Source organism: Lampris incognitus, chromosome 4, assembly GCF_029633865.1.
Source record: "Lampris incognitus isolate fLamInc1 chromosome 4, fLamInc1.hap2, whole genome shotgun sequence".
NCBI lineage: Eukaryota > Metazoa > Chordata > Actinopteri > Lampriformes > Lampridae > Lampris > Lampris incognitus.
Genome location: NC_079214.1, coordinates 22680338 through 22705557, shown reverse-complemented (window position 1 = coordinate 22705557; position 25220 = coordinate 22680338). Strand labels below are relative to the sequence as shown.

General features: G+C 42.5%; 1 protein-coding gene across 1 annotated transcript in view; it reads left to right on the top strand.

The window, feature by feature from the left end:
* The window catches only part of csnk1g1 (casein kinase 1, gamma 1), a 67155-nt gene that overhangs the window by 18614 nt on the left and 23321 nt on the right, over positions 1–25220 (top strand). The window contains exons 4-10 of the mRNA XM_056278121.1: positions 2199–2268; positions 16383–16534; positions 19159–19393; positions 19727–19812; positions 23068–23152; positions 24594–24742; positions 24865–24972. Coding sequence (XP_056134096.1) covers positions 2199–2268; positions 16383–16534; positions 19159–19393; positions 19727–19812; positions 23068–23152; positions 24594–24742; positions 24865–24972 — 885 coding nt within the window. The remainder of the gene's footprint in view (positions 1–2198; positions 2269–16382; positions 16535–19158; positions 19394–19726; positions 19813–23067; positions 23153–24593; positions 24743–24864; positions 24973–25220) is intronic.

Here is a 25220-nt window from a genome sequence, read left to right as displayed (position 1 = left end):
ATTTTCACACAAGTCCTAAAAGTAGATAACAAGAACCCAATTAAACATCCATCCATTATCTATCCATTACCCAATTAAACAAATGAGACAAAAATATTATACTTGGTCATTTATTTATTTATTGAGGAAAATTATCCAATATTACATACCCCTTGTGCGGCAATAACTGCAACTAAATGTTTCTGGTAACTGTTGATCAGTCCTGCACATTGGCTTGGAGGAATTTTAGCCCATTCCTCCGTACAGAACAGCTTCAACTCTGGGATGTTGGTGGGTTTCCTCACATGAACTGCTCGCTTCAGGTCCTTCCACAACATTTCGATTGGATTAAGGTCAGGACTTTGACTTGGCCATTCCAAAACATTAACTTTATTCTTCTTTAACCATTCTTTGGTAGAACGACTTGTGTGCTTAGGGTCGTTGTCCTGCTGCATGACTCATGTTCTCTTGAGATTCAGTTCACCGACAGATGTCCTGATATTTTCCTTAAGAATTCGCTGGTATAATTCAGAATTCATTGTTCCATCAATGATGGCAAGCCATTCTGGCCCAGATGCAGCAAAACAGGCCCAAACCATGATACTACCACCACCATGTTTCACAGATGGGATAAAGTTCTTATGCTGTAATGCAGTGTTTTCCTTGCTTCAAACATAAGGCTTCTCATTTAAACCAAAAATTATATTTTGGTCTCATCCGTCCACAAAACATTTTTCCAATAGCCTTCTGGCTTGTTCATGTGATCTTTAGCAAACTGCAGACGGGTTCTTTTTGGAGAGCAGTGGCTTTCTCCTTGCAACCCTGCCATGCACACCATTGTTGTTCAGTGTTCTCCTGATGGTGGACTCATGAACATTAACATTAGCCAATGTGAGAGAGGCCTTTAGTTGCTTAGACATTACCCTGGGTTCCTTTGTGACCTGGCTGACTGTTACACGCCTTACTCTTGGAGTGATCTTTGCTGGTCGACCACTCCTGGGGAGGGTAACAATGGTCTTGAATTTCCTCCATTTGTACACAATCTGTCTAACTGTGGATTGGTGGAGTCCAGACTCTTTAGAGTTGGTTTTGTAACCTTTTCCAGCCTGATGAGCATCAACAATGCTTTTTCTGAGGTCATCAGAAATCTCCTTTGTTCTTGCCATGATACACTTCCACAAACGTGTTGTGAAGATCAGACATTGATAGATCACTGTTCTTTAAATAAAACAGGGCGCCCAGTCACACCTGATTGTCATCCCATTGATAGAAAACACCTGACCCTAATTTCACCTTCAAATTAACTGCTAATCCTAGAGGTTCACATACTTTTGCCACTGACAGTATGTAATATTGGATCAATTTCCTCAATGAATAAATGACCAAGTATAATATTTTTGTGTCATTTGTTTAATTGGGTTCTCGTTATCTACTTTTAGGACTTGTGTGAAAATCTGATGATGTTTTAGGTCATATTTATGCAGAAATATAGAAAATTCTAAAGGGTTCACAAAGTTTTCAAGCACCACTGTATGTCTTGGTGCAAGAGACCAGAGGACATCTTCAGAGGTCTTATGGAGTCCATACCTCAATGGATCAGAACTGTTTTGGTGGCTACAATATTAGGCGGGTGAGTTGAAGATGCTAAGATTTGCATTGGGAGTGATGAAAAAGGACAGGATTAGGAACGATTATATTAGAGGGACCACTCAGGTTGGACGGTTTGGAGACAAAGCAAGAGAGGTAAGATTGATATGGCTTGGACATGTGTGGAGGAGAGATGCTGGGTATATCGGGAGACGGATGCTGAATATGGAGCTGTCAGGGAAGAGGAAAAGAGGAAGGCCAAAGAGGAGGTTTATGGATGTGGTGAGGGAGGACATGCAGGTGGCTGGTGTGATGGAGGAAGATGTAGAGGACAGGAAGAAATGGAAACGGATGATCTGCTGTGGTGACTGTTAACAGGAGCAGCCGAAAGTAATAGTAGTAGTAGTAGTAGTATTTTAATATATTGGCTGATCGGTGTATAGCTATTGTGTTTTGTTACAGTGCTTTTACCCCTATGATTTCGATGTCGAGCGGAATCTATGTTTAATGTGTTGCTTATGGCAGTTTAACTTGATTTTTTTTTTTTATCATGAGAATGATCAAAATTGCATATTCCTGCAATTTCCAGAAGTTTCTATAAAGTACCCGTTTTGTATTTTGCCATCTTATAGGAGCCAGTCAAATCAAGAGCACCACAGCTGCATTTGGAGTACCGGTTTTACAAAACATTGGGAAGTACAGGTAAGGTCATGAACAAGATTAGCTTTTTTTCCTGTCACTGTATGACAGGGATTTGACTGTTTTGATAGATGGATTAAAAGATTGCCTCATTTTCACAACAAGTGATTATTTCACTTAAGTCACTGATGTTCATATTAACCCATAGGAACAAGTTTTATGTACACACTCCTAAAGATTAAAGCACACGTGTGGGTAGCGATATCTCAGCCAAAGATGATGATAAATGGGTGTCCATGTAGCATAGCGGTCTATTCCATTGCCTACCAACACGGGGATCGGCGGTTTGAATCCCCGTGTGACCTCCAGCTTGGTCGGGCATCCCTGCAGACACAATTCGCTGCGTCTGCGGGTGGGAAGCCAGATGTAGGTATGTGTCCTGGTCGCTGCACTAGTGCCTCCTCTGGTCGGTCAGGGCGCCTGTTCAGGGAGGAGGGGGAACTGGAGGGAATAGCGTGATCCTCCCACGCGCTACGTCCCCCTGGCGAAACTCCTCACTGTCAGGTGAAAAGAAGCAGCTGGCGACTCCACATGTATCAGAGGAGGCATGTGGTAGTCTGCAGCCCTCCCCAGCTCGGCAGAGGGGGTGGAGGCAGCGACCGGGATGGCTCGAAAGAGTGGGGTAATGGCGTGATACAATTGGGGAGAAAAAAGGGGAACATTTAAAAATAAATAAATAAAAATAATGATAAATGAAGATGGTCAGGGTGCAATCTAAAATGGGCAATAAAGGCCGTCCCCAGATGCCCAGAAAAAGGTTCTACTGCTAGTTTCCTTTCTAATCCCAGGAGATGACTTTCCTGTTGATAGCGAGACACAAAATACAGGAGGAGTTGTTTTTGTTAGTTTTTTTTTCCCACCCCCACATAACCAGTCATGCACAGTGCCAGTTTTGTGCTATCTTGCTCTCAACAAAATCACTGCACGTCTTCATCCCGATTCTGAGCGGCTGTGATGATATCACTGCCTCTCTCATTTTCATTCTTATGTGAAGGTCTTTGTGTTATACTGTCTGTGTTGCAAGATGACTGTAGATGGCCTTGCAGAACTGCCATTTCAACTCTGTGTGTGTTTGTTTTAATACTTTAAAATGTGCTCCTGGAGCTGGATCTTAGTTTTTTTTCCACTTAAAAAGAAATACTGTTTATTATTTAGAGAGCACTACATGTCAGCTTGACATTTTTACATGTAATCCTGTATTGTAAACAATGCCTTGTATGTTGTAGTTGTGGCATGTATAGCAAAAGGACTTGAGTCCCTTTTTTGCTTTCCATTGTCGGAATAAGACATCGACAGATGTCTGGACCAGATGAATCGCAGTCAATCTTCACAGCATGTGTGCCATGGAACAGTCAGAAACTAATGCTAAGAATGAATTATTACATTTATATGTAATTGTTTTTAATATCTATCTATCTATTTATTTATTTATTTATTTTAGGGGGGGGCATCTTAGATATATCCCTGGCAATTATTTCCCCTTAAAATCCCTTGTGGACGTTTTTGCTTTAATGAATTGTGTTGGAGCCAAAATTTAGATTTATTTTTTCCAGGTCCACAGATATTTACTATAAATCTGCCATTCACACCAAGTCACGAAGATTGTATATATAAAGATAAAATGAGAACGGATGCTCCTCGAATGGACTTCCCTTACTGCCAATTCCCTTGAGAATTTCTGCATGTCATCAAAAATTAGTCAAGGCACTACTGATTCATCTTCAGCCTTGGCTCAATTTTTTTTCCAACTCCTCTTATGACAGGAATCTAGGGAGGATGAAATGACTGCATCAGAAAAATGAAATGAAGGGAAGAGCTATTTTTTTCTGTGCATGAGAGGAAATGGGTGGTAACACATCACAAAGGACAATAGAATTTTGAACCGTTCCTGATAGCAACCCGTTAATGTTCCCATAATATTCCCATAGCTAGTAGTTTTACACGTAAGTCATGTTTGTTCTGATATGCTGTTTTTTACAAGCATTTTGGAGCTATAGGCGCATATGTGATGGCCAGAAAGGAAACATAATGTCCACTGTTTTGCAAAGGCAGTGGTTGGAAAAGGCCAACTGTGCGGAAACTCATTAAATATTTAGAGAGTAGGGCTGCCTCTCTTAGTGCTAACTTGCTTCTGTCCTCTCCTCCAGATGGGATAACTAGACCCCATTTCTTCTCACCTGTGTGCTATGCAACAGTCTAAATTTCCTCCTGTCTGGTTAGCAGACAAAGTGTCTGTGTGCCACTGGTCCATTCCTGGATGAATGAGGTTTGACTTGGATGTTTCAGTCAGGTGCCAGTATTCAGCCATATACAACTGTTGCTGGATATTAATGATAATGTCTCAATAAGGAATGCAACATCCTTTTCATGTGAGTGTCATGTGAGATTTGTTCTCCCCGAGGCAGTCGGAAAAAGCTGCGTTGCTGTCTTTATTTGACTAGTGAGCCATGTTAAGGCACAGGCCCTCCTGGCCCTAGCATGAAACTCAACACCAGTTCTTTAGCATCTCATGCAATAACAGTCCCAAAGAGTGACATCTCGCCAGATTTGCCAGACAAAAGAAAGGTTTTAATTTTGGACATTTAAACATATGCCAATTTCATCTAGTTGGGTCCTCTTCTCAGTCCACAAATTAAGATTTAAGGAATTAGGACAAGGCCAGCCAGATAAGTTGTTAATAATGGTCTCACACAACTACGCACTTGCATGGCTTATAATGTAAACCAGTGCCACAACGGTGTCTCACTTAATGAAAAAAGCTACAGTAGATGTGAACTAACCGAAAAGAAATTAGTGTTTATGTGATTAATGGAATTTGGGTATTCAATATGAGTACTGGTATCCCTCAACCAAGGGTATGGCTTGATCACTTGTTTGTTTGACATCATCAAACAGTCCTTTTAGCCGTTCCCTTTAATGAAAAATGGAAATGGGCAATAGTTAAGGAAGTTGAATAGTGAAGTGGTGCATTGCATTGGTGAATAGCAGACAAATGCTCAAGACACCAATTAATTACTCAGCATTTTAAAGGAGAATTACAGATGAAATCTTTGCTGCCAAACAGATGGTATAGTCTTGTTTTTTGTTTTTTTGCCACCATGCTAAAAAGCAAACATATGCTGTGTATACCTTATAAGCAAGCACGGCACCCCGCTCATGTCACTGAAATAACAGAGACACTTTAAGCTGTTTAGGCAAAATGTAAATGGGGGGGTAGTTTTGATTGTTAGTGTTTGAGGGTAGTTTTTTTTTAGCGGTTTTTTTTTTTTGTCTTTTCACTTTAGAAAACAACTGTCCCTGTTTGGGTTGTAACATCAATCCATGATGGTGTTGTATTGCTGTGAATGATATTTTGTTGCAATTGACCTGTGCGGTTTCTAAAAGAAATATGGGAAACTTCCTGTTTTTCATTTTGCATAAGGTTTCCCGCTTCTTTGTAACGCGTTTTACTCTTGGTTTATCAAAGGAAAGTGCTCCTAAATTTTGACACAACCATTAAAATGTAACCCACAACCTATTTTTTATTTTCTGAGAAAGTGGAACTAAGGCAATACAGTCTGTCCCAGATTAAGTTCTTGAAAATAAGCAGAGAAGTAAGAAAAAAATGTTTTTTTTATCCGCTTTTTTATAGATTGGAGTTAGAATAACTCTTCATCTCCCTGAGTATTTTTACAAGAATATTTGAGGACTTGTGCATCCTCACATTGAAATTCATTTGCACTTGTGTGATATGGTCAATACTTCATGAGCTGTAGAAATTCCTTGATTCTTCAGGCCTTCGATATTTGAAAATCCCATTGAGCATGTCTGGTATGTTTTCGTAAATTTAAACCTTTAAAGTGGCACTTGGCAACTTATTTTTGCTTAAAAGTATCATTAGATTTATTTTGGTCGCATAGTGTGATGGCTGTGGGAGAATAACGCAATTGCCATTCAGACCCATAGAAACCTTGTTTTTGTGATGCCACCAAGTACAAAATGTAGGAATTGCTTTACAGCACACATTATAATTATTAAACGTTTTACTTTGTTTGTCTTACATATATGTAAAGAAACGAAAGATGGAAAAAAGAAAAATGAAAAAAAACAACCTTTTTTTCCCCTTTTGCTAAGAAAGAAAAGCCCCTCTGTTCTCTTTGCAACATTGACATAAAAGACATTGCTGTAATCCAAAAAGTTACTCGGGGTTGCTTTAAGCATTTACCGCATTTATAGACTACTGTGAAAATGACTGACACAATAGACCACTGGATTTCTATATTTTTATGCCTCCGAGCTACAAAATCAACATGATAGAATTTTGGTTATTTGCTGTAGCTTGAAAGTAGACCATAATGTCTAATCTAGCTGCACTATTTATAGCCTCTCCCCCCAAACAATTTGCCCGACAATTTTGTTGACTTAAGCCCAGGACTGCTTAAACATAAGGAATATTGAAATCTACCACAAACAGTCTAAGACTGGGCTTATCAGAAGCCACCGTTTTTAGTGCCATAAAATTGATTTGCTCAAAAAAATGAATAAACAGGTGTCAGTTTTAAATGAAAAGGGTTTTGTACTTTTCCTTTTTAAATTTAACTTCTGTTTGTAAGCAAAAAATGAAGTGGGGTTAAAGCTATTTTTTTATTTTTGTTAATGTTAATTTTTATTTTTGTTAAAGCTTTTTTTTTCTTTTTTTTTTTCCTCGGCAAGGTGGGTGTTCAGGTCCAGGGCACTGGTTTCAGAGTTTGATAAATTGGGATGAGAGAAGCTATGACAGTTAATTGAGAAGTTGTTGCCTTCATCTGAGATTTACTTGGATCATTCATATGCTGTTTACATAAAAATTATGTTGATTAATTTCTTGCAGCACAGAAAGGATGTTATCCAAGACTTCTATTCTTCCAGCTAATGGTCAGTCTATAACCCCTTTCACCCATGTAGCCTAAATCACAAGTCGTCTGGCAATTTTCCATGCCAAGCACTTGTGTTAACATGAGCCGGAGTAGATATTCCGATAAAGTTGTAGTGGCAATTTGCCAGCTGAGGACCTCTTAACACTTTTGGAAATGTTCTGACATGACAATAGTTTACACAAAAGCCATAAGATTGCCAGGTCAAGAACGCAGAGGGTTCCAGCAATCTTACATAAGACACTTTTAAGTGATCAGAAAGAATGCATCCATGACTTAATCATGGCAGGCATTTGTCAGAAGCGGTAGATTTGTTTGCATATTTAAAATGTCTGGAAATTGGACCAACTTTCAAACAAGAGAGCTACTTTCAGTCTGTGTAGGGGATGAAGTCATCAGCTGTGTTATAGTTGAAGGTGCCGTCGTCTACAATAAAACATAAGATATCATAAGTATGAGGGGGGTGTAATGTAACAGGAAGGCACTGTCATGTCTTGTGAGCAACCGCCATCCAGAAATCTTTCGGATAGAAGCTGTTTGTATGAATAGGGGAAACACCGGCGGTGCCGCAAAAGTCATTCAAGCAATTTAAAAGCTGTAATCTGACTTTTTTCCCTTTATGAATAATTATTTTACCCATCTGGACCATGGGGTCATGTAACATAATACTAACCGGTATCCTTACCATGGTTGGAGAAACTCTCCAGTCCCTATATATATCTTTGTTGAAATTTTTTGGTCAGGTTACACCAACTGGTGGAGCGAAAAACACGTACATGTTGGAAATAACCTAAGCAGAACAATAATTTTGAGTTCAATCATTCTGACTTGCGATACAATGATTGAAATTTGCTGAAGGTACAGTTTGAAATAAAAGACAACATATATATGATCAAAAAAGTACATGGTTAAAAATCCAGCACTATCAATACAGTATAAATTCTCAAAATTATTGATTATTATAAAGCCTGGTGCCATATGAGATGGTGGAGTTTGTCGGTCTATTTGTTCTTGTTTTTAACAGTGACAGCTGATTGTTTTTGCGAAGAAGCGGGCCAGACCTTTCTCACTTACTAGGAAGGAGAAGGTTGTGAAAAAGATGGTTAGGCTGGTGCATGCATGTCCTTGAGCAGCCCAACAGTAGCCTGTTCTCTTCGTGTCTGTAGATCAGGAAGATGCAAAGGGATGCCCCTGTACCTAGTCATTATTTTGACAGCCCTTTCCTGAACTCTGTCCATGGTGGCTTGTTGTGTCTCTGTATAGCTCACAAGCAGTACGCTCCCATACTCTAGACATGGCCTGGTCAGTGGGTTATAGATGTCAAACGGATCTTCTGAACGTCCCCACTAAGCCGATAGTCCAGGTAGAAATCCAGGTATTTTGTACTTGTTACAACAGGAACAACCTGTCCACTGAGGATTAGAGGGGCAGATGGGGAGGGTCCTTGGCCAGCTCCATTCACTTCTTGCTGTTGAGAAGCATATTTTTTTGCTGCAGCCCATTCCTCAAGCTGCCTTGCTTCACTTTCCATTAATGTCATTCCCTATATCCAAGAGTATAATGATACGGGACAGCCCTCTACCATCAGCATACCAAATATTAAGTCTATGTTGAAACAGGACTGAGCTGGTGGACATATGTAACGGGAACAGGTAGGGTGAAGCGACGCCTCCTTGTGGAACCCCTGATGTAATATCTCTCCTTGTGCTACATTAGCCACAACTCTCTCTTCTTGCGGTTGTATAGCTTTGGAGGCAGGTAAGGAGCTGTGGGCATAGAGTGTAACGAAGTGCTTCACGAGTTTTGCATGGTCAACAAGGTCAAAATCTTTTGACATATCAGCCAGCAGAATCCGAACCATTGATGCCTGGCAAGAGTCTGTCTGGGTGAGCCAGATGTGGGCAGCTTTAACAAGAGTATTGTTGTGTCCAGCAAAACTCGGACCACGACTTTGAATCAAACTGTGTTTATTGCTGCCACAGTAAACATTATATACATGTACAGGGTAGTATCAACCACGTCTTGTGTTACTGCCGTAAACCGACTGCCGTAAACCGGCTGTTGTAAAACTTAAAAAGCTGCAGTGTCCTAGACTACAGTCACACTGTTGTGACTTATACACAACATTTTCTCCCCCCCTCTACAGAAATCACCAGAACAGTGAACATGAATGATCTGTATCACAACTAGGTAAACTGGGTGGACTACCAGTTACCAGTGTAGCCATGTGGATTATTCTGCCACGTGACAGGCCACACTCTAACTAACCTAAACGTTAGAAGTCCGTAACATAGTCTTTCAGATAGCCTGGTGGAGCCCGAGCTCGAGCTGGCCGGGCCTCATGATCAGTTGCGGGGCCCCCACCCTCAGCTGGGTGTCCCTCTGCGGGTTCTGGCTGTGCTATGGGAAAGTCACAGTCTGCCGCCATTGAACCCCAGTTCTCCGAGGCATTGGGGTGTGTGGTGTTAGGTGGAGTTACCTTGTGAAGTCGGCTGGCATGCCACCGTGACCCATCAGAGAGGCGGAATGTCGCTGCACCTAGCTGACTGGTGACCTGCAGTGGTGCCGACCAGGAGAGCAATTTGTGACCCCGGTGCGGCCGACGGACCCGGACCCAGTCCAGAACTGTGAACTGTGGCGCACGCACTTTACACCTCCTGTCAAACTGCTGTTTCATCTGACGTTGACGGCCAGCGACCCTGCTGCTGTGCTGGACCGGCGTTACCGATGCAGGTGCGGTAGCCAACTGTGCTCGCAGGCGATCCAGAGGAAGTTGGAGCTCCCGGCCTATCATGAGGTGGGCTGGTGAGCTGCCTGTGGTTGAGTGTGGTGTCGCCCGGTAGTGCAGCATGGTGTGAAGTAAAGCAGCTGAGAAAGGTAGACCGTCAGCCAGATGTGCCCTGTTGCTGTTTTTTAGTGTTTGGTTGAACCTTTCCACACCCCTTCATTGGCTTCTGGGTGGTAAAAGGCAGTGCGAATGTGGTTGATCCCTTTGTCTGCCAGGAAAGCTGCAAACTCAGCTGAGATAAAATGCGGGCCGTTATCCGTAGTGATTCTGTTAGGGATCCCCCATCTGACGAACAGAGAGGCGAGGAAGGCAGTGACCACCTGGGTCGTGACCGAACCCGCAGCGATCACTTCCGGCCACTTAGAGTGGAGGTCGTATGCCACCACAAGGAAGCGCTGACTATGCGGGACACCGTGGAGCTCCCCACAGATATCCACCTGGATGTGCTCCCAGGCAGTGGCAGGCCAGTGTACTGGATGTTGTGGGGGTGGGGCCGGCGGGCCAGTCTTCCCACTGACAAGGCAGGCTGTGCAGTCTTTTACTATGGCCTCGATGTCCCTGTCAATGCCCGGCCACCACACAAGGCTCCTGCAACGCTGCTTCACCTTCACAATGCCCAAATTACCTTCGTGGGCCATGGCCAGGATACGTGCCCGCAGGCCGACAGGGACCACTGTGCAGAGCCCCCGAGCCACGCAGACATCATGCCAACAGGACAGCTCCTCCCTGACCCTTCTGTACGGTACCAGCTCCTCAGGGACCGTCAGGGGCCAGCCCTCCCGGATGAAGTTGGGAGAGGAGGGGGTCCGCCTCCGAGGCAAGCTGGAGGTCCTGGAGACAAACTGCAGCTTGGAGTGGGGCGTGCAACATCTGAATGAGGTCTGGCTCCGTTAGGTCTGGGCCTGAGTCTGGTGCGGGGCCAGGGCTAGCTCTGGAAAGAAGGTCCGCCTCTACATTATCCCGACCTGGGGTGAACTGAGGGGAGAAGTCGCACTGTTGGAGCCTCTCGGACCAGCGGTGGACCCGCAGCGGTTTGTGTCCTGACCCCGACGAAGCTAGTTGGGACGTAAGGGCCTGGTGGTCAGTCTGCAGCGTGAAGTGCCTCCCATGCAGGTACATGTGCCAACGCTCACACGCCCACACACATGCCAATGCCTCCCGCTCCCCCACGGAGTATTTCTGTTCAGCCGCAGTGAGTGAGCGAGAGGCGAATGCAACAGGGCGCTCAGTGTCGTGCTGGAGCTTGGACAGCACAGCACCCACTGCTGTGTTGGAGGCGTCACAGGTGACTATAGTGGGGCTGCTAATGTCAAAATGTGCCAGCACCGGGGGAGATGTAAGCTGTTCCTTAAGTTGGCGCACAGCTACAGAGCAGACCGGGGTCCATGTCCAGGCCGCATCCTTTTTTAGGAGTTCCCGTAGTGGGGTTGTGGTTGAAGAATACTGAGGCAGGAAGCGCAAGTAATAGGCCGTCATACCCAGGAAGGAAGCGAGCTGGGTCGAGCACGTGGGTTCAGGGAGGCCTTGTATTGCCTCCACATTAGAAAGGAGCGGGCTGACGCCATCAGCAGTCAGGCGGAAACCCACAAACTCGATGGCGGGTACTGAGAAGGTGCACTTCTCGCCATTCAGCGTGAGATTGTGGCTGGCGATGACATTGAACACCCTAGTGAGGCGCTCATCATGGACGGCTGCAGTCGGGCCGTGCACCACAATGTCATCCAGGTAGATGACCAGGTTGAAGATCCAGGGCAATGCATCCACGCGCTCGATTATGCCTGCGTCTAGCAGCTTCCCCAGTTCAGCAGTTATGTCGTCACGCAGGGCAAGAGGTAGGCAGCGCAGAGGCTGGATGACTGCGCGCACCTCAGGATTCAGGAGGGGCTGGTGGTTAAAAGCAGTTAGGCAGCCCAGGCCGCTTAACAGAGAAGGCCAGCGCTGCTGTCATGACAGGCCCACAGCCAGGATGATACAGCCAGCATTGTCCATGAGAGAGAACCCTAAGTCACAGAACAAATCTAGACCCATAAGGTTAGCTCCATGATGGGACACCTGGAAAGTGAATGAGGTGAGGGCTTTGGTCCCATACCGAATTGAAAAGTCTACGGTACCCACCATACCAATCTTGGAATTGGCATAGCCGTACAGGTCCTCCGCATCAGTCGTGATGTGCCGCAGGGGAAAAAACCGTCGGACTGTGGACACGTTCAGTAACGACTTTGAAGCCCCTGTGTCTAGCAGGAGCGGCAAACACACCCTGTCCAATCCACAGTGCACCACTTGAAGGGCCGGGCCTGGGAGCTTACTGAATGGATGGTCGTTGGTGCCGGTGGGCGGGAAACACTTTGCGTTTGAGGGGAAGCAGCAGGGTTGGAACGACAAACCCTCGCAAAGTGGTTTAACTTGCCGCAACGTGAACATGTCTGTCCTTTGGCTGGGCAGGTAGGGCTACGGGTGGGGTGATTTGAAGAGCCGCAATTACTACATGCCGTGCGTGTTGGCGCTCTCTGGCGCCCAGCAAAATTCACCTCTGCGTTGCTCACCTCGGGTTCGGGTGGAGTCGAGGCGGGCTGTACAGTCTGTGTTGCCAGCATGGATAGTGGGGAACATGCTAATTGAGATGCTAATCCAGCGGCAGACTCCACCTGGAATGCTATTTTCACTGCCTTCGACAGAGTCAAATCATCAGGGGACATGAGCAGTTTCTCTCTGACTTTATGGTTATTGGTGTGTTCTGCCAGCTGGTCCCTTATTAGTTCATCTTCCAGAGCCCCGAATTTACAGAGGCTAGCCAGACCCCTCAAGTCAGCTATGTAGTGATGTACTGACTCACCCGCGCGCTGCTGGCGCTGATGGAAAACAATCCGCCAGAGTATGACGCTCTGTGAAGCGGCAAAATGTCCAGCGAGTTTAGCAACACAAGCCACGTATGTAGGAGTGGATCCAAGCGTCCTAAAGATCCGCTGACCCTCGCTGCCCAAGCTGTGTATCAGCAGGGCTCTCTGCCGTGAGTCTTCCGCGTCCACCAAACCCGCAGCTGCGATGAATGTCTCGAACGATTCATGCCAGCGAGTCCAAGGAACTGGTGGTTCGCCGGGTAGAGCTAGGAAGGGAGAGAGAGGCGTGAGTGAAAATCCCATCCTCGTCGCCAGTGTTTTGTCCAGCAGAACTTGGAGCACGACTTTGAATCAAACTGTGTTTATTGCTGCCACAGTAAACGTTATATATACGTACAGTATAGTATCAACCACGTCTTGTGTTACTGCCGTAAACCGACTGCCGTAAACCGGCTGTAGTAAAACTTCAAGCTGCAGTGGCCTAGACTACAGTCACACTGTTGTGACTTATACACAACACGTATTTGTTGTGCTATGTCCTGGTAAGTATGCATGCAGATTCTTGCATACATCCAGGGCTATTGGCATGAGCTTTTTCAGCACAAATATCTTCTGGACCTTTCCAAGACATGAGGTCAGGGATATTCAGTCTCGCGATACCAGACAATCGGAGATCTCTGACTGGGGACTTCTAAATGCAAGATAATTGTCAAAACGGTGGTGAGAACGGCCACTAACAAACCTATGCCTACTGCTTTGGAAATCTAGGACATGCCTTACGGGAAATTATGCTTTTTCCCCATCCTCCTCCATAGTGAAACAAATGGCGATACAGCGAATCACTTTGTAACACAGAGCTTTTTTTAAACATTGAAAATTGATGTCCCAAGCAACATGAGATTGAGTTTTCTTCGGTGACTGTGGCTGAGCCATCCTATAATGCACATTTTGCAGGTACAAGTGTTTACAAGCACACGACTTATGCATGTCACCACCCCAATATGAAGGGCCACCCTAAAGACTTTGGATTATTTCTGTAAGGGATTTTTTTTTATTATTATTAATTGTTTCCACCCAGTTTTAGCAATGAAAGCTGGGAGTGTAGCCTCAGTCTCTAGCTGAGAGAAGCATTAAAGGCTGACTTGTGAGTCTAGGGAAATTGGCCACCAGTCACCAATATGGCTTGGGTTTGGGACAGGGCAGATGTTTGCAGCCTTCCACTCAATAAGTACAACTCCCGAGTTGATAAGAGCAGTTCAATAGATGAGTGACACTGGTGCTTGATCATTGCAGATAAAAAGACTGAAATGTGATGCTGATGTGGTGATGCTTCTGTTGGATAATCGGTATTACTGTAGAACATTGTTATGATATTATATTTTGAGGAAGTATGTAATATATGACTATCTGCATTTACTTTAGTCCAGGTATCCCATTTTTACAAGGGTGATGACAGCACATGAGCCACAATGGTTGTTACACCTTGTTTGTAGTCAGAGAAAATAAGTTGGAACAGGTGTATTTCTCCCTTCCTCCTGCATCAAACTATATTGAAACATTGTTCTACTGTAATACTGATTCTGTCCAGCAGAATCGCCCCATCTTCATCATGTTTCAAATAGTGGAAAAAGTCAGATTTCAGCTTTAAGGAATACATGTGTCAGAGGGGCTTATTATCCTAACCAACCTTGCTGTCAATCCAACAAATTGCTTATTGGCTCCATGGAATATCTCCAGTCTGACACCTATGAGCCCTCCAACAATCACAAGAGGCTTCAAGGCACTCATTCCTATGATGCAATTAGCAACCCAGAGAATATGATACTGGTCTAGAAGCACAATATAAAGCATGAGCATATCCACATGCCCAGAATATTAGCTGACATAATTTGTTCTGGCTGTGTTGTGGCATCTCCGACCTACTAGTATGTCCCGGAAATATTTGCTCCTCCACAATAAACTCAACATGAAGACGACAAAGCCCTGAATTGGTATCGGTGTTTATATGAATCTGACTGATTGAAAGTCTCATTTTTAGGCATTATTGTTGCAAGAGACACCAGGTTATGAAGACAATTGTCTCACTTTGTTTTACTTATTTAACCTCATGCAACCCATATACTATTGAGTAGTGTAGGATATGTTTAAACCATGGATGAAGAAAAACTCATACCAAGATTGTATTTTCTGTTCTTTTGAACTGCTTATTTGTGTCATTTTTGACAGGAATATAAATGAATCAAGAATACTAATGACCCAGTGGAAATGTTTGGGGGTTGTGGACAAATTAATTCATAATGGTACAACCCTGCAGGTTATTTTGGCTTTTTTTTAATTAAGAAGGCTGCTTTGTTTGCTCAGTATAGATCATCAGTAAAAAGTACTGTAGCTTCGCCATACTGTTATTTAACACCAGCAGTAACAAATATATATATATTTTTCCATTTAAAGTTGGAGGACCTTCCAAAACTGAAAGTCAGTCCTACACAGTCCAATAATGATTTGTTTGCACATAATTTTTCAGTCTTTTTACATTTTACTTTTTGGAATTAAGTTCTTTACTGTCATGAAATGATAGGAAACGCTTTGTTAAAACTGCTTACATGTTGCTCTTAAATCCGCATACCTGTGTTGTGTATTTGATAACTTTGAATTGCTGGGTGTCAAGAGGTGGTAATTTAGGTATACAGTAATTTAGGAACCCTGCCCTATCAACGTTTTTTTCTTCTTCTTTTTTTGGCAGGCATTATCTATCTATCTGTAACCTCGCTTTCATAGACTAGAATGCTCACACATCAAAGAACTAAATATGACATTATTCTTGATAGCCCACCAAAACTTTCATTGTAGTCTTTTAACAGGTATCTCTAGTCAGAGTAAACTTGATGTACGTGCAGGTGAATAAACTTTGCTCCTTATAGCACCAAAATTATAAGCCAAAGAGGACAAGAGTTAGAGCCTTTGTCCTTTTCCAATATTCCTGTCATCATGGAGTGAGAGCCAAGGAGCAAGATGGAGTGCCTATTTTCCTCAAAGCAGTTATAGTGGGTGGATTGTTTAGAAAGGGATACAGTTCATTGGGGAGATGGCAACATATGGTTTATTTTGAAAAGATGGACTTTCCATCTGCGACAGAAAATGGGGAGCGACTGCAGTATTTGCAAACATTGGATTGTATTTTAGTTTGTGGTTAATGTTTACCCACCAGCAGTCACTGCCCTCAGTAACTTTGTAGGGCTCTTCCTCCTCCTCCAGTCTTTCCAGCATGTGGCCTGTGCTTATGGCTGACCTGGACTCCATCTCTTTAATATCATCAGTCAATGGAGGCAGGAATAATAAACACTCCAGCATCCGCAGAACTTTCCTCACCATGTGAAGCTCAGATACCTTTTGTAGATTACTGCTTTTAATCATTTACTTGCTCTGCTTCAAACAGTGGTTATTTTTAGTCTGACCTTTGCAGCAGTGTACCTTTTGATCATGACAACACCTTCAGAAAATTAAGGAATTAAGAATTTTGCTTTGGGGTGACTACCATGTTTTTCATGGGGCTAGGAATCTTTTCACTTGTATGACTGATTATGGTTTCTTTTGTTTCAGCGGAAGGCCTACCCCAGGTGTTTTACTTTGGACCCTGTGGAAAATACAATGCCATGGTTCTGGAGCTGCTGGGGCCCAGTCTAGAAGACCTTTTTGATCTTTGTGACAGGACTTTCTCACTGAAGACCGTCTTAATGATAGCCATTCAACTGGTGAGTTTTCAGAACTGTGTATAGGGATATTGTATTTAAATCATAACTTGCAGAAAGTGTCAACACTAAAATTGCTCATATGTTTGTTAGATTCATTTGGTGACATTCATAATGAGGTCAAGCGTTTGATCTCAAGTTGCAACTGAAATTGAAAATTTCAAAAGTGGGAAGGATAGTTGCACATCTAGGATATCCTTCTAAGCAGATGCTATCTCAAGTTGCAACTGAAGTTGAAAGTTTCAAAAGTGGTAAGGATAGATGCACATCTAGGATATCCTTTTAAGCAGATGCTATGTCGATGATGGTATAAATGAGAATGGAATGACGTATGCATACTGGAGCCATGTGTTTACACTCCCAGTGACTCGAGTGTTGCCAAAGATCTATTAATTTTTGATTATGTGTCGGATGATAAAAAACAATGTTTCCTGTTTATCCCCATGCATGAGTTGGACAGAGCTGAATTTTTGGGCAAAATTGACAGGCATGGGCACAAGTCCATGAATACTGGGATGGCATCCAGTGTTTTACCTGTGCCCCTGTCCATAGGGTTGGTGGTTGTGTCAGGAAGGTCATCCAATGTAAATTTTGTCAAATCAGTATGCGTATTGACAAGACCATACCTGAGCCATACTGGATTAGTCAAGGCTCGCGTTAACAACGGCCACCATTGGTGCTGTGCCGTCACATGGTATGGATGGAAACTGTAAAATCCGCTGTGGCAACCCCTGAGAAACAGGGAATAAACCAAAAGAAGAAGATTGCCCAATATATGCAATTCTGTCTGTGAGAAATTGTTAGTTATAAGACACCCATGTGATTCAATTGTTATCCTAGCCCCTTTTGTTTGTATTGGTTTTTCAGATCTGCAGACTGTTTGCAATTCATCTCACTGGTCCTGCATGGTTCCCTCTAGGGAGTTTTCCTCTGCTATTTCTGAACTTGTTGTATTTCTACATAAAAACTACATATAAAAACATAACTGAGCCTCCTCCATGTTTCACTGTAGGTATGGTGTTCTTTTCTTTGAAAGCTTCATTTTTTTTTTTATCTGTAAACTGAGTAGTTGATGTGACTTGCCTAAAAGCTCCAGTTTTGACTCATCTGTCGAAAGGACATTCTCCCAGAAGGATTATGGCTTGTCAGTATGCATTTTAGCAAATTCCAGCCTGACTTTTTTATGTTTTTCTTTCAAAAGTGGAGTCCTCCTGGGCTTTCTTCCATGGAGCCCACTTTGGCTCAAAAAGCAGTGCATGGTGCAGTCAGAAACTGATGTAACTTAACCTTAGAGATATGATATACTTTAATGATTCCTGTAGGGAAATTACACTCTGCATATAACCCGTCCTAGCTGTATAGCTAGGAGCAGTGGGCAGCTGCTGTACAGCGCCCAGGGACCAACTCCAGTTCGTCTTGCCATTGCCTTTGTCAGGGGCACAGACAGGAGTATTAACCCTAACATGCATGTCTTTTTGATGGTGGGGGAAACCGGAGCACCCGGAGAAAACCCACCGCAGACACGGGGAGAACATGCAAAGTCCACACAGAGGACGGCCTGGGATGACCCCAAGGTTGGACAACTCCGGGGTTCGAACCCAGGACCTTCTTGCTGTGAGGCTACAGTGCTAACAACTGCGCGACCGTGCTGCCACAAGTACAGCTTGTGTCTCTTTGGCAGTTATCCTTGGTTCTTTTTCTACCATTCGCACTATCCTTCTGTTTAATCTGGGGTCGATTTTCCTCTTCTAGCCGCACCCAGGGAGGTTGGCTACAGTTCCATGGACCTGAAATATCTTAATAATATTTACAACTGTTGTCACAGGAACATCAAGCTGCTTGGAGATGGTCTTGTAGCCTTTACCTTTACCATCCTTGCCTATTATTTTCTTTCGGATTTCCTCAGACAACTTTATCCTTTGCTTTCTCTGGTCCATCTTCAGTGTGGTGCACATAATGACACCAGACAACACAGTGACTACTTATCTCAATTTAAATAGGCTGAATGGCTGACTACGTGATTGGAGACGTGTAATACTAATTAAATAAACTAATTAGTTTGAAATATCACTATAATTCGATTATTATCTTTTCTAAGGGGTACCAACAAATGTGTCCAGGCCATTTTAGAATATCTTTTTACAATAAGCAATAATTCATCTCTTTTCACAGCTTCTTTGCTTTAATTCCTTGACATACCAAAGGCATGCAGGTATACATGACAAAGAAGCTTTTAATTTAATCACTTTTCAAGAGGAATGAAGAATTATTTCAATGAACTGTAAGAGTACCAATTAATTTCAGCACGTCTGTGTTATATTTATAGAATAATGTTATACTGTGTTTTATAGTTTATGTTGGAGTGGGGGGATCATGAGTCAGTTTCAAGCTTGCCATTTTGTATTGATTCTGAGCTGAAACCAAAAATTGCCAGATTAAGAAATCATTTTAAAATACTGAAAGATGGCAGTGGTCATCTACTATCACACTTGTTAACACAACTTCTTCATCTACCATCACACTTGTTAACACAGCTTCTTGATATCCAGTCCCTGACTGAGCGGTATAGTGTGAAGGATGTTTGTTTTTATTTGTTTTTGCTGACTCACCCTGTGACTCCTCACCAGATCTCCCGGATGGAGTATGTCCATTCTAAAAACCTCATCTATAGAGATGTCAAACCTGAAAACTTTCTTATTGGGCGACAAGGGAACAAAAAGGAGCACATTATCCACATCATCGACTTTGGGCTTGCTAAGGAATACATTGACCCCGAAACTAAAAAACACATACCATACCGGGAACACAAGAGCTTGACTGGCACTGCCCGATACATGTCCATCAACACACATTTGGGCAAAGGTAAGACTCATTTGCCAAAACCTTTATTGCATTCTTTATTTAAAGTGTGTGTGTGTGTGTGTGTGTGTGTGTGTGTGTGTGTGTGTGTGTGTGTGTGTGTGTGTGTGTGTGTGTGTGTGTGTGTGTGTGCTTTAAAAAAACATTGAATGAATTTTTTGCTTTTTGGGCAGCAAACAAACTTTTAAATGTCTGAAATATTTTAAGTTGATAGTTAACCTTCAAATCAATGCCTTTTTCACTTGGTAGAGGCTACACAAAGAGATCAGGTCATTAGGGAGTTGTATTCAGGTTTCTATGATTGCCTGCACAATTAACGATCTCTTCCTGACCTAGAGCAAAGCCGGCGAGATGACCTTGAGGCTTTGGGTCACATGTTTATGTATTTCCTCCGTGGAAGTCTACCTTGGCAAGGCCTAAAGGTATCTTAGCTCATATGGAATCAGTTTCTACCTTTTGGAATCATTCATCAATGTATACAAAATTTTCTGCAGGTGGAAATGATTAAGGTTTTATTTACTTTTCCTCAGGTTGTGTGTTTATGCTTTTTTTCTTTTTTTTTTTTTTTTTTTTTGAGGGGGGGGGTCCATGTACTTTTTGAAAATATTTGAAATCTAGATCATGTTACACTACAGTGTGTGTATATGATCTGCTTATGTGTGAGTGCAGACCAGAATTTCAGTTTTTTTTTCTACTCTAAACCTTAGTCTTTATTTAGATGGCTTTTCATACTAGCAAATAAGCAAAGAAGGCTGCCACAAAAAAGAAGAGTTTGACATAAAAAAAACCCAATCTGGAAATCTTTTTAAATAACCTTTTATGTTTTTGAGTTGATCGGCTTCTACTCTGATAGCCAGTCAATGTTTGCACGTTTCTGTCTAAAGTCACTTTTTCTTGGTAGGTGTTCAGTATTTTGTTTCTTTGTAATCTACAGATTGTGTACTGTGAACTATAAAGCTCATTAATTATTGAACTATAACTTGATTTACAAGTGGTGATTGGCAGATTTATTATAAACTTAACAGACTCTAACATAGCTGACGGTAAACAAGTTTCATCTGGCCCAGGGTCGACTCAAAATATTAGAAACACAAGATTGAAAACGTTGATTCCTTATACTTGTCTGGCTGATGACAGTCTCTGTAGGTAGCAAAATAAAGGGGGAAAAAATCAAGTTTTTGGAGCAATTCAATTTGAGTAATTCAAATGATAATTTATTGACTGGACCGGACCAGCGGGCCATCACTACAAACGTGAATGTCGCTCACTGACGGACTGACAGAGTGATCATGTTTGATATGCTTGGGCCGCTGGATCAGGTGACCATCAATGTCACTGAAGTTACATGATTGGTCAGCTGAGCGCCGAGAGGCATAGGGGAAGAGCGCACAGTTAAAGCACACCAAATAACAATCACTGACTGACGAATTCACAAAAGGATTGTACGACTTTTGTGGCCGCTAAACCTGCACAAATAACACAAAAAGAAACCATGTGATTCTCAAAGCACCCGTAAAGGGTGAAATTCACCCCTAACTGCCCTGTCAAGCAAATGGCGTCTCGGGGCTATTTGCACGTATTTAAATTAGGTATGCATAAATTTGGCACGAAATTAGGCCCTTTCTGTGCAAATGAGCCTCATTGCAAAACACCAGCGCTAATAGCCACACACAGAGTGAAAATTATTAGCGTCTTCAGAGAGTTGGTGGTGACTGAAGCGCATTTATAGGGAGCGTCATGCCCAGACTTTTCATTGATTATGGCAGCAGTGATTGTAGTAGCCAGGCGAAGGCATCATCATGCCAGGCTTGCTTGTGAGTGGATATTTCAAAAGAGAATTGTCACTTTTTTGATTTTAACTGAGACTGAAACAGGTTGCCACGTCAAACAATTCTTGCTGTATTTGCTGACATTGAATCTGCCTACTGTGTTCTTGGTGCAAAGCCACCATTTATACTTTGTCACATCGATAATTGCAATCCGATGCAAAACAAGGGCAAACCGTATTCAGCTGCAAAACTTTTTGGGCGTGTTTGCACTGTAATGCAGTTCACGCAATATCTTTTGTGAATCAGACCTCGAGACGGTGCAGATATTGGTTGCAACTGATGTACAATTCATGATGCTGTCAGCGGCCAGAATCCATTCTTTGTGAATTCGCCTGTCAGTACAGAGAGAGTCTTAAAAAAACTAGAGACATCTGCAGACAGAAACAGATAAAAGAGGAGGGGGAGGTCCGGGTAGCGTAGCGGTCAATTCCATTGCCTGTAAAGCCCCTTGACGCAAATTTGTAATTTGTGATATTGGGCTATACAAATAACATTGACTTGACTTGATGGGGATCATTGGATCGAATCCTTGTGTTACTTTCAGCTTGGTCGAGCGGGCACACAGACACAATTGGCCATGTCTGCAGGTGGGAAGCCGGATGTGGGTATGTGTCCTGGTTGCTGCACTAGCGCCTCCTCTAGTCGGTCGGGGCGCGTGTTCGGGGGGGAGGGGGAACTGGGGGGAATAACATGATCCTCCCACATGCTACATCCCCTTGGTGAAACTCCTCACTGTCAGGAGAAAATAAGCGGCTGGCGACTCCACATGTATTGGAGGAGGCATGTGGTGGTCTGCAGCCCTCCCCGGATCGGCAGAGGGAGTGGAGTAGCAACCGGGACAGCTCGGAAGAGTGGGGTAATTGGCCAGATACAATTGGGGAGAAAAGGGGGGGGGTTAACAGATAATTAGAATAACATCCTGAGATACGAGTGGAAAGTATTGTTCTTGCAACTGCATTTATAACCTGTTTTTACTCGAACAGAGCTTAACCATGTCATGTGCCATGCTACTTCAGTATACTTTAACAACTAATATTGCTGGGACTACTACAAAAATTTCAGATGAACATTTAATATCCAGGAATTCACATTATAGACACTACCACTGACTATCCCTTTAACAAATAGGCCACAATTTCGAACATTGACTATACACGGTCCAGCCATATACTAGGTCTTGACCTGGTCTTGTTTTACAAAGCCCAAGTAAAACCTGCTGGGATTTGCAATGGAAACTGGAAATTAATACCCTTTTCACACTGGCCAGTGTGTAAGGGGTATAAGTTATTCCTTCATACGTTTTTTTTAGCTGAGAAATAGCACAAGCATGCCAACAGGCAATTACTTTTCTTGATCAAGAAATTATCTGTGATTGTCATTGACAAATTAATTTGAATTGCACATCAGGCTCAGGGTAGGAACTCGATGTGAAGAGATTATGTATGCCAACCCACTCTCCTGTTTGAATGGATAACTCTTTGTAGAGTTAGAGGAGGAAAGTGCCTATCTTTTCATTCTATAAATGTCCTTGCTACCATGACCTAATTCACTTAACCAAGAAGCAACTAAAATGGCTGATGTTCAGTTACTGCTGCTATCTTTAGCTGTAGATAAGCTATAGCTTGTCAAGCTAACTTCTCTGACGTACGACAGCAAATCTAAATGGTCAGTGCATGCACTATATGACCGTTATACAATTGATATGAACGCTGTAGCACACAACCCACACACTCTCCATATTTCATTTTAATGGCATTAATTAAACTCAACGTCCTTTAGATGAAACAGACTGATCTGTATTAGTTGACAAAATGAAGAAAGTGACTTCTTGTTTTGCATCTTCTGCAGGCTGACACATTAAAAGAACGATATCAGAAGATTGGAGATACAAAAAGAAATACTCCCATTGAGGTCCTTTGTGAAAACTTCCCAGGTATAATGGGCTGGGTTATGGCTATCAAATTTTGAAATTGATATTCAATTACTATGTTTACATGCATTCAATCTGATTAAGGTGATAATCAAATTAAGCTGATAGTGCAGTTAAGGTGACTGCACATGTTTGCATAGTGTGAGTTCTTCAATCATTCACGTTTATGAGAATCGTTGGATATGGAAGTTGAATTATGGAATGGAAGTTATATTGCATAAGACCCCGCTTCCGACACTTTAAGACTTTTAGAAAAATTTCAATTTTTTGCTTGTCCAGAATTTAAGAATATAACCTCCGTCATTTTATTGAGCATAAATTTTGCTTCTCTTACACTCCAGAAATGTGACTGTTTACTGTCGTTCAAAAATGAAGACACAATGCACACCTGTATTGTTGAGGTGCTGGCTAACAGGATCGATATCAAAAGATCGAAGTGAAATTTCACTGATGGTTTTGTGTATGTGCAGTCAGTACTGATGAGTAATGTAGTTGATTGAAGCAAGTCCTCACTGTGTACTATATTGACGGAGAAATTGGCGTTCTCCTGCTCAGTCTTTCCCATCGTGCCTACACATACCAGAATGAATGCATTGCATATAAGCCTCTGTATTGTCGTCCATAAAGTCCTCTGCACTAGTGTTGTAGGATGTGTTTTTTTTTAACAGTGTATTTAGAGTAGATTAGGGTGTTAGAAACCCTGCTAGGCTGTAGTTTTACTGCTGCCCCAGACATTCAGAAACGATTGGGAACAACAGCAAGTGTTTTTCATGCGCTATCCCTGTCCCAGATAGACGGTGAATTTTCCCTTTAAGAACAGGAAGCTGCACGCCTATTTTGTCCAGAAGAAAGATTCTAAGTTTGCCAAAATGTTGATTAGTAAATGTTTGCATTGGAGTTATGAGAGCATAGTTTCCTTGGCTTAATATTTGTTTCCAGCCACTCCACATGTTTTTGTTTGTCTATCATTTCTGGGTCAGATACTGATAGCAGGATTCCTGAATTTTTTGGTGCATGCACACAGGCAATTATCCAAAAGGGCTCTGATTAAGGTGTATACTAAGCAGAGTAAATCTAAAGATTGAGGAAAAATCTATCTCTATTAATTGAATTATTGCATTGATTTAGACCCTTGTTTAAGATAATTCAGTTAAGGTGTTCATGTGACAGTTGCGATAATCAAACTATTGTCTTGATCAGATTTAAATTGAATTTCAAACTTGCATGTAAACACACTGACATGATTTTTTTTTTTTTTGCAAATCCAGTAATCTGCCATTTATTGTACAATTTTAGGATAATGAAGCTTTTTTCCCTTTTTGTGAAATGCTGTCAAACTACCCTACCCCCGTTCATTAATTTAAATTTTTTTTTTGCGTCTTCCATTTGTCATGTAACTATATGCAAATTACTCTTAAACCAAGTTATTTGTTCATATTTTCAGAGGAAATGGCCACCTACCTGCGTTATGTGAGACGATTGGACTTCTTTGAAAAGCCTGACTACGAATACCTGAGGACTCTGTTCACGGAGTTGTTTGAGCGGAAAGGATACAGTTTTGATTACACTTATGACTGGGTTGGCAGGCAGATAGTAAGTCTTATTTTGTGGATACATGTTGAGGCAGAAGAAGTAATTGTTTTCAAGATTGCCGCTTTGCTAGTCAATGGATTGCATGCATGTTCGTTCTTTTGTCTTGTTTTTTCCCTCCATAGCCCACTCCTGTTGGATCTGTCCACATAGACTCTGGACCATCTGCCATCACAAGAGAGAGCCATCCTCACAGAGACCGACCGTCACAGCACCAACCAATGAGGAATCAGGTACTTATCTTTAGTTCATGAGGAGAAGACAAGGTTGAATGTGCCTATTATTCAGCAAAATGCAAAGAACGATTACATCCCATATTTGTAAAGTACATATCCGAGGTCCACACCTATGGCACACCTATTGCTTTCTAAAGCATCCTGAAATGATGACCTGGTCTCTTGGTTACGTTTTTGAACTGGTCCAGCTAGTGAGAGAGACTAACCTTAAAGCTCTAAAGACTTGTGATTCTAAAATGAGTAGT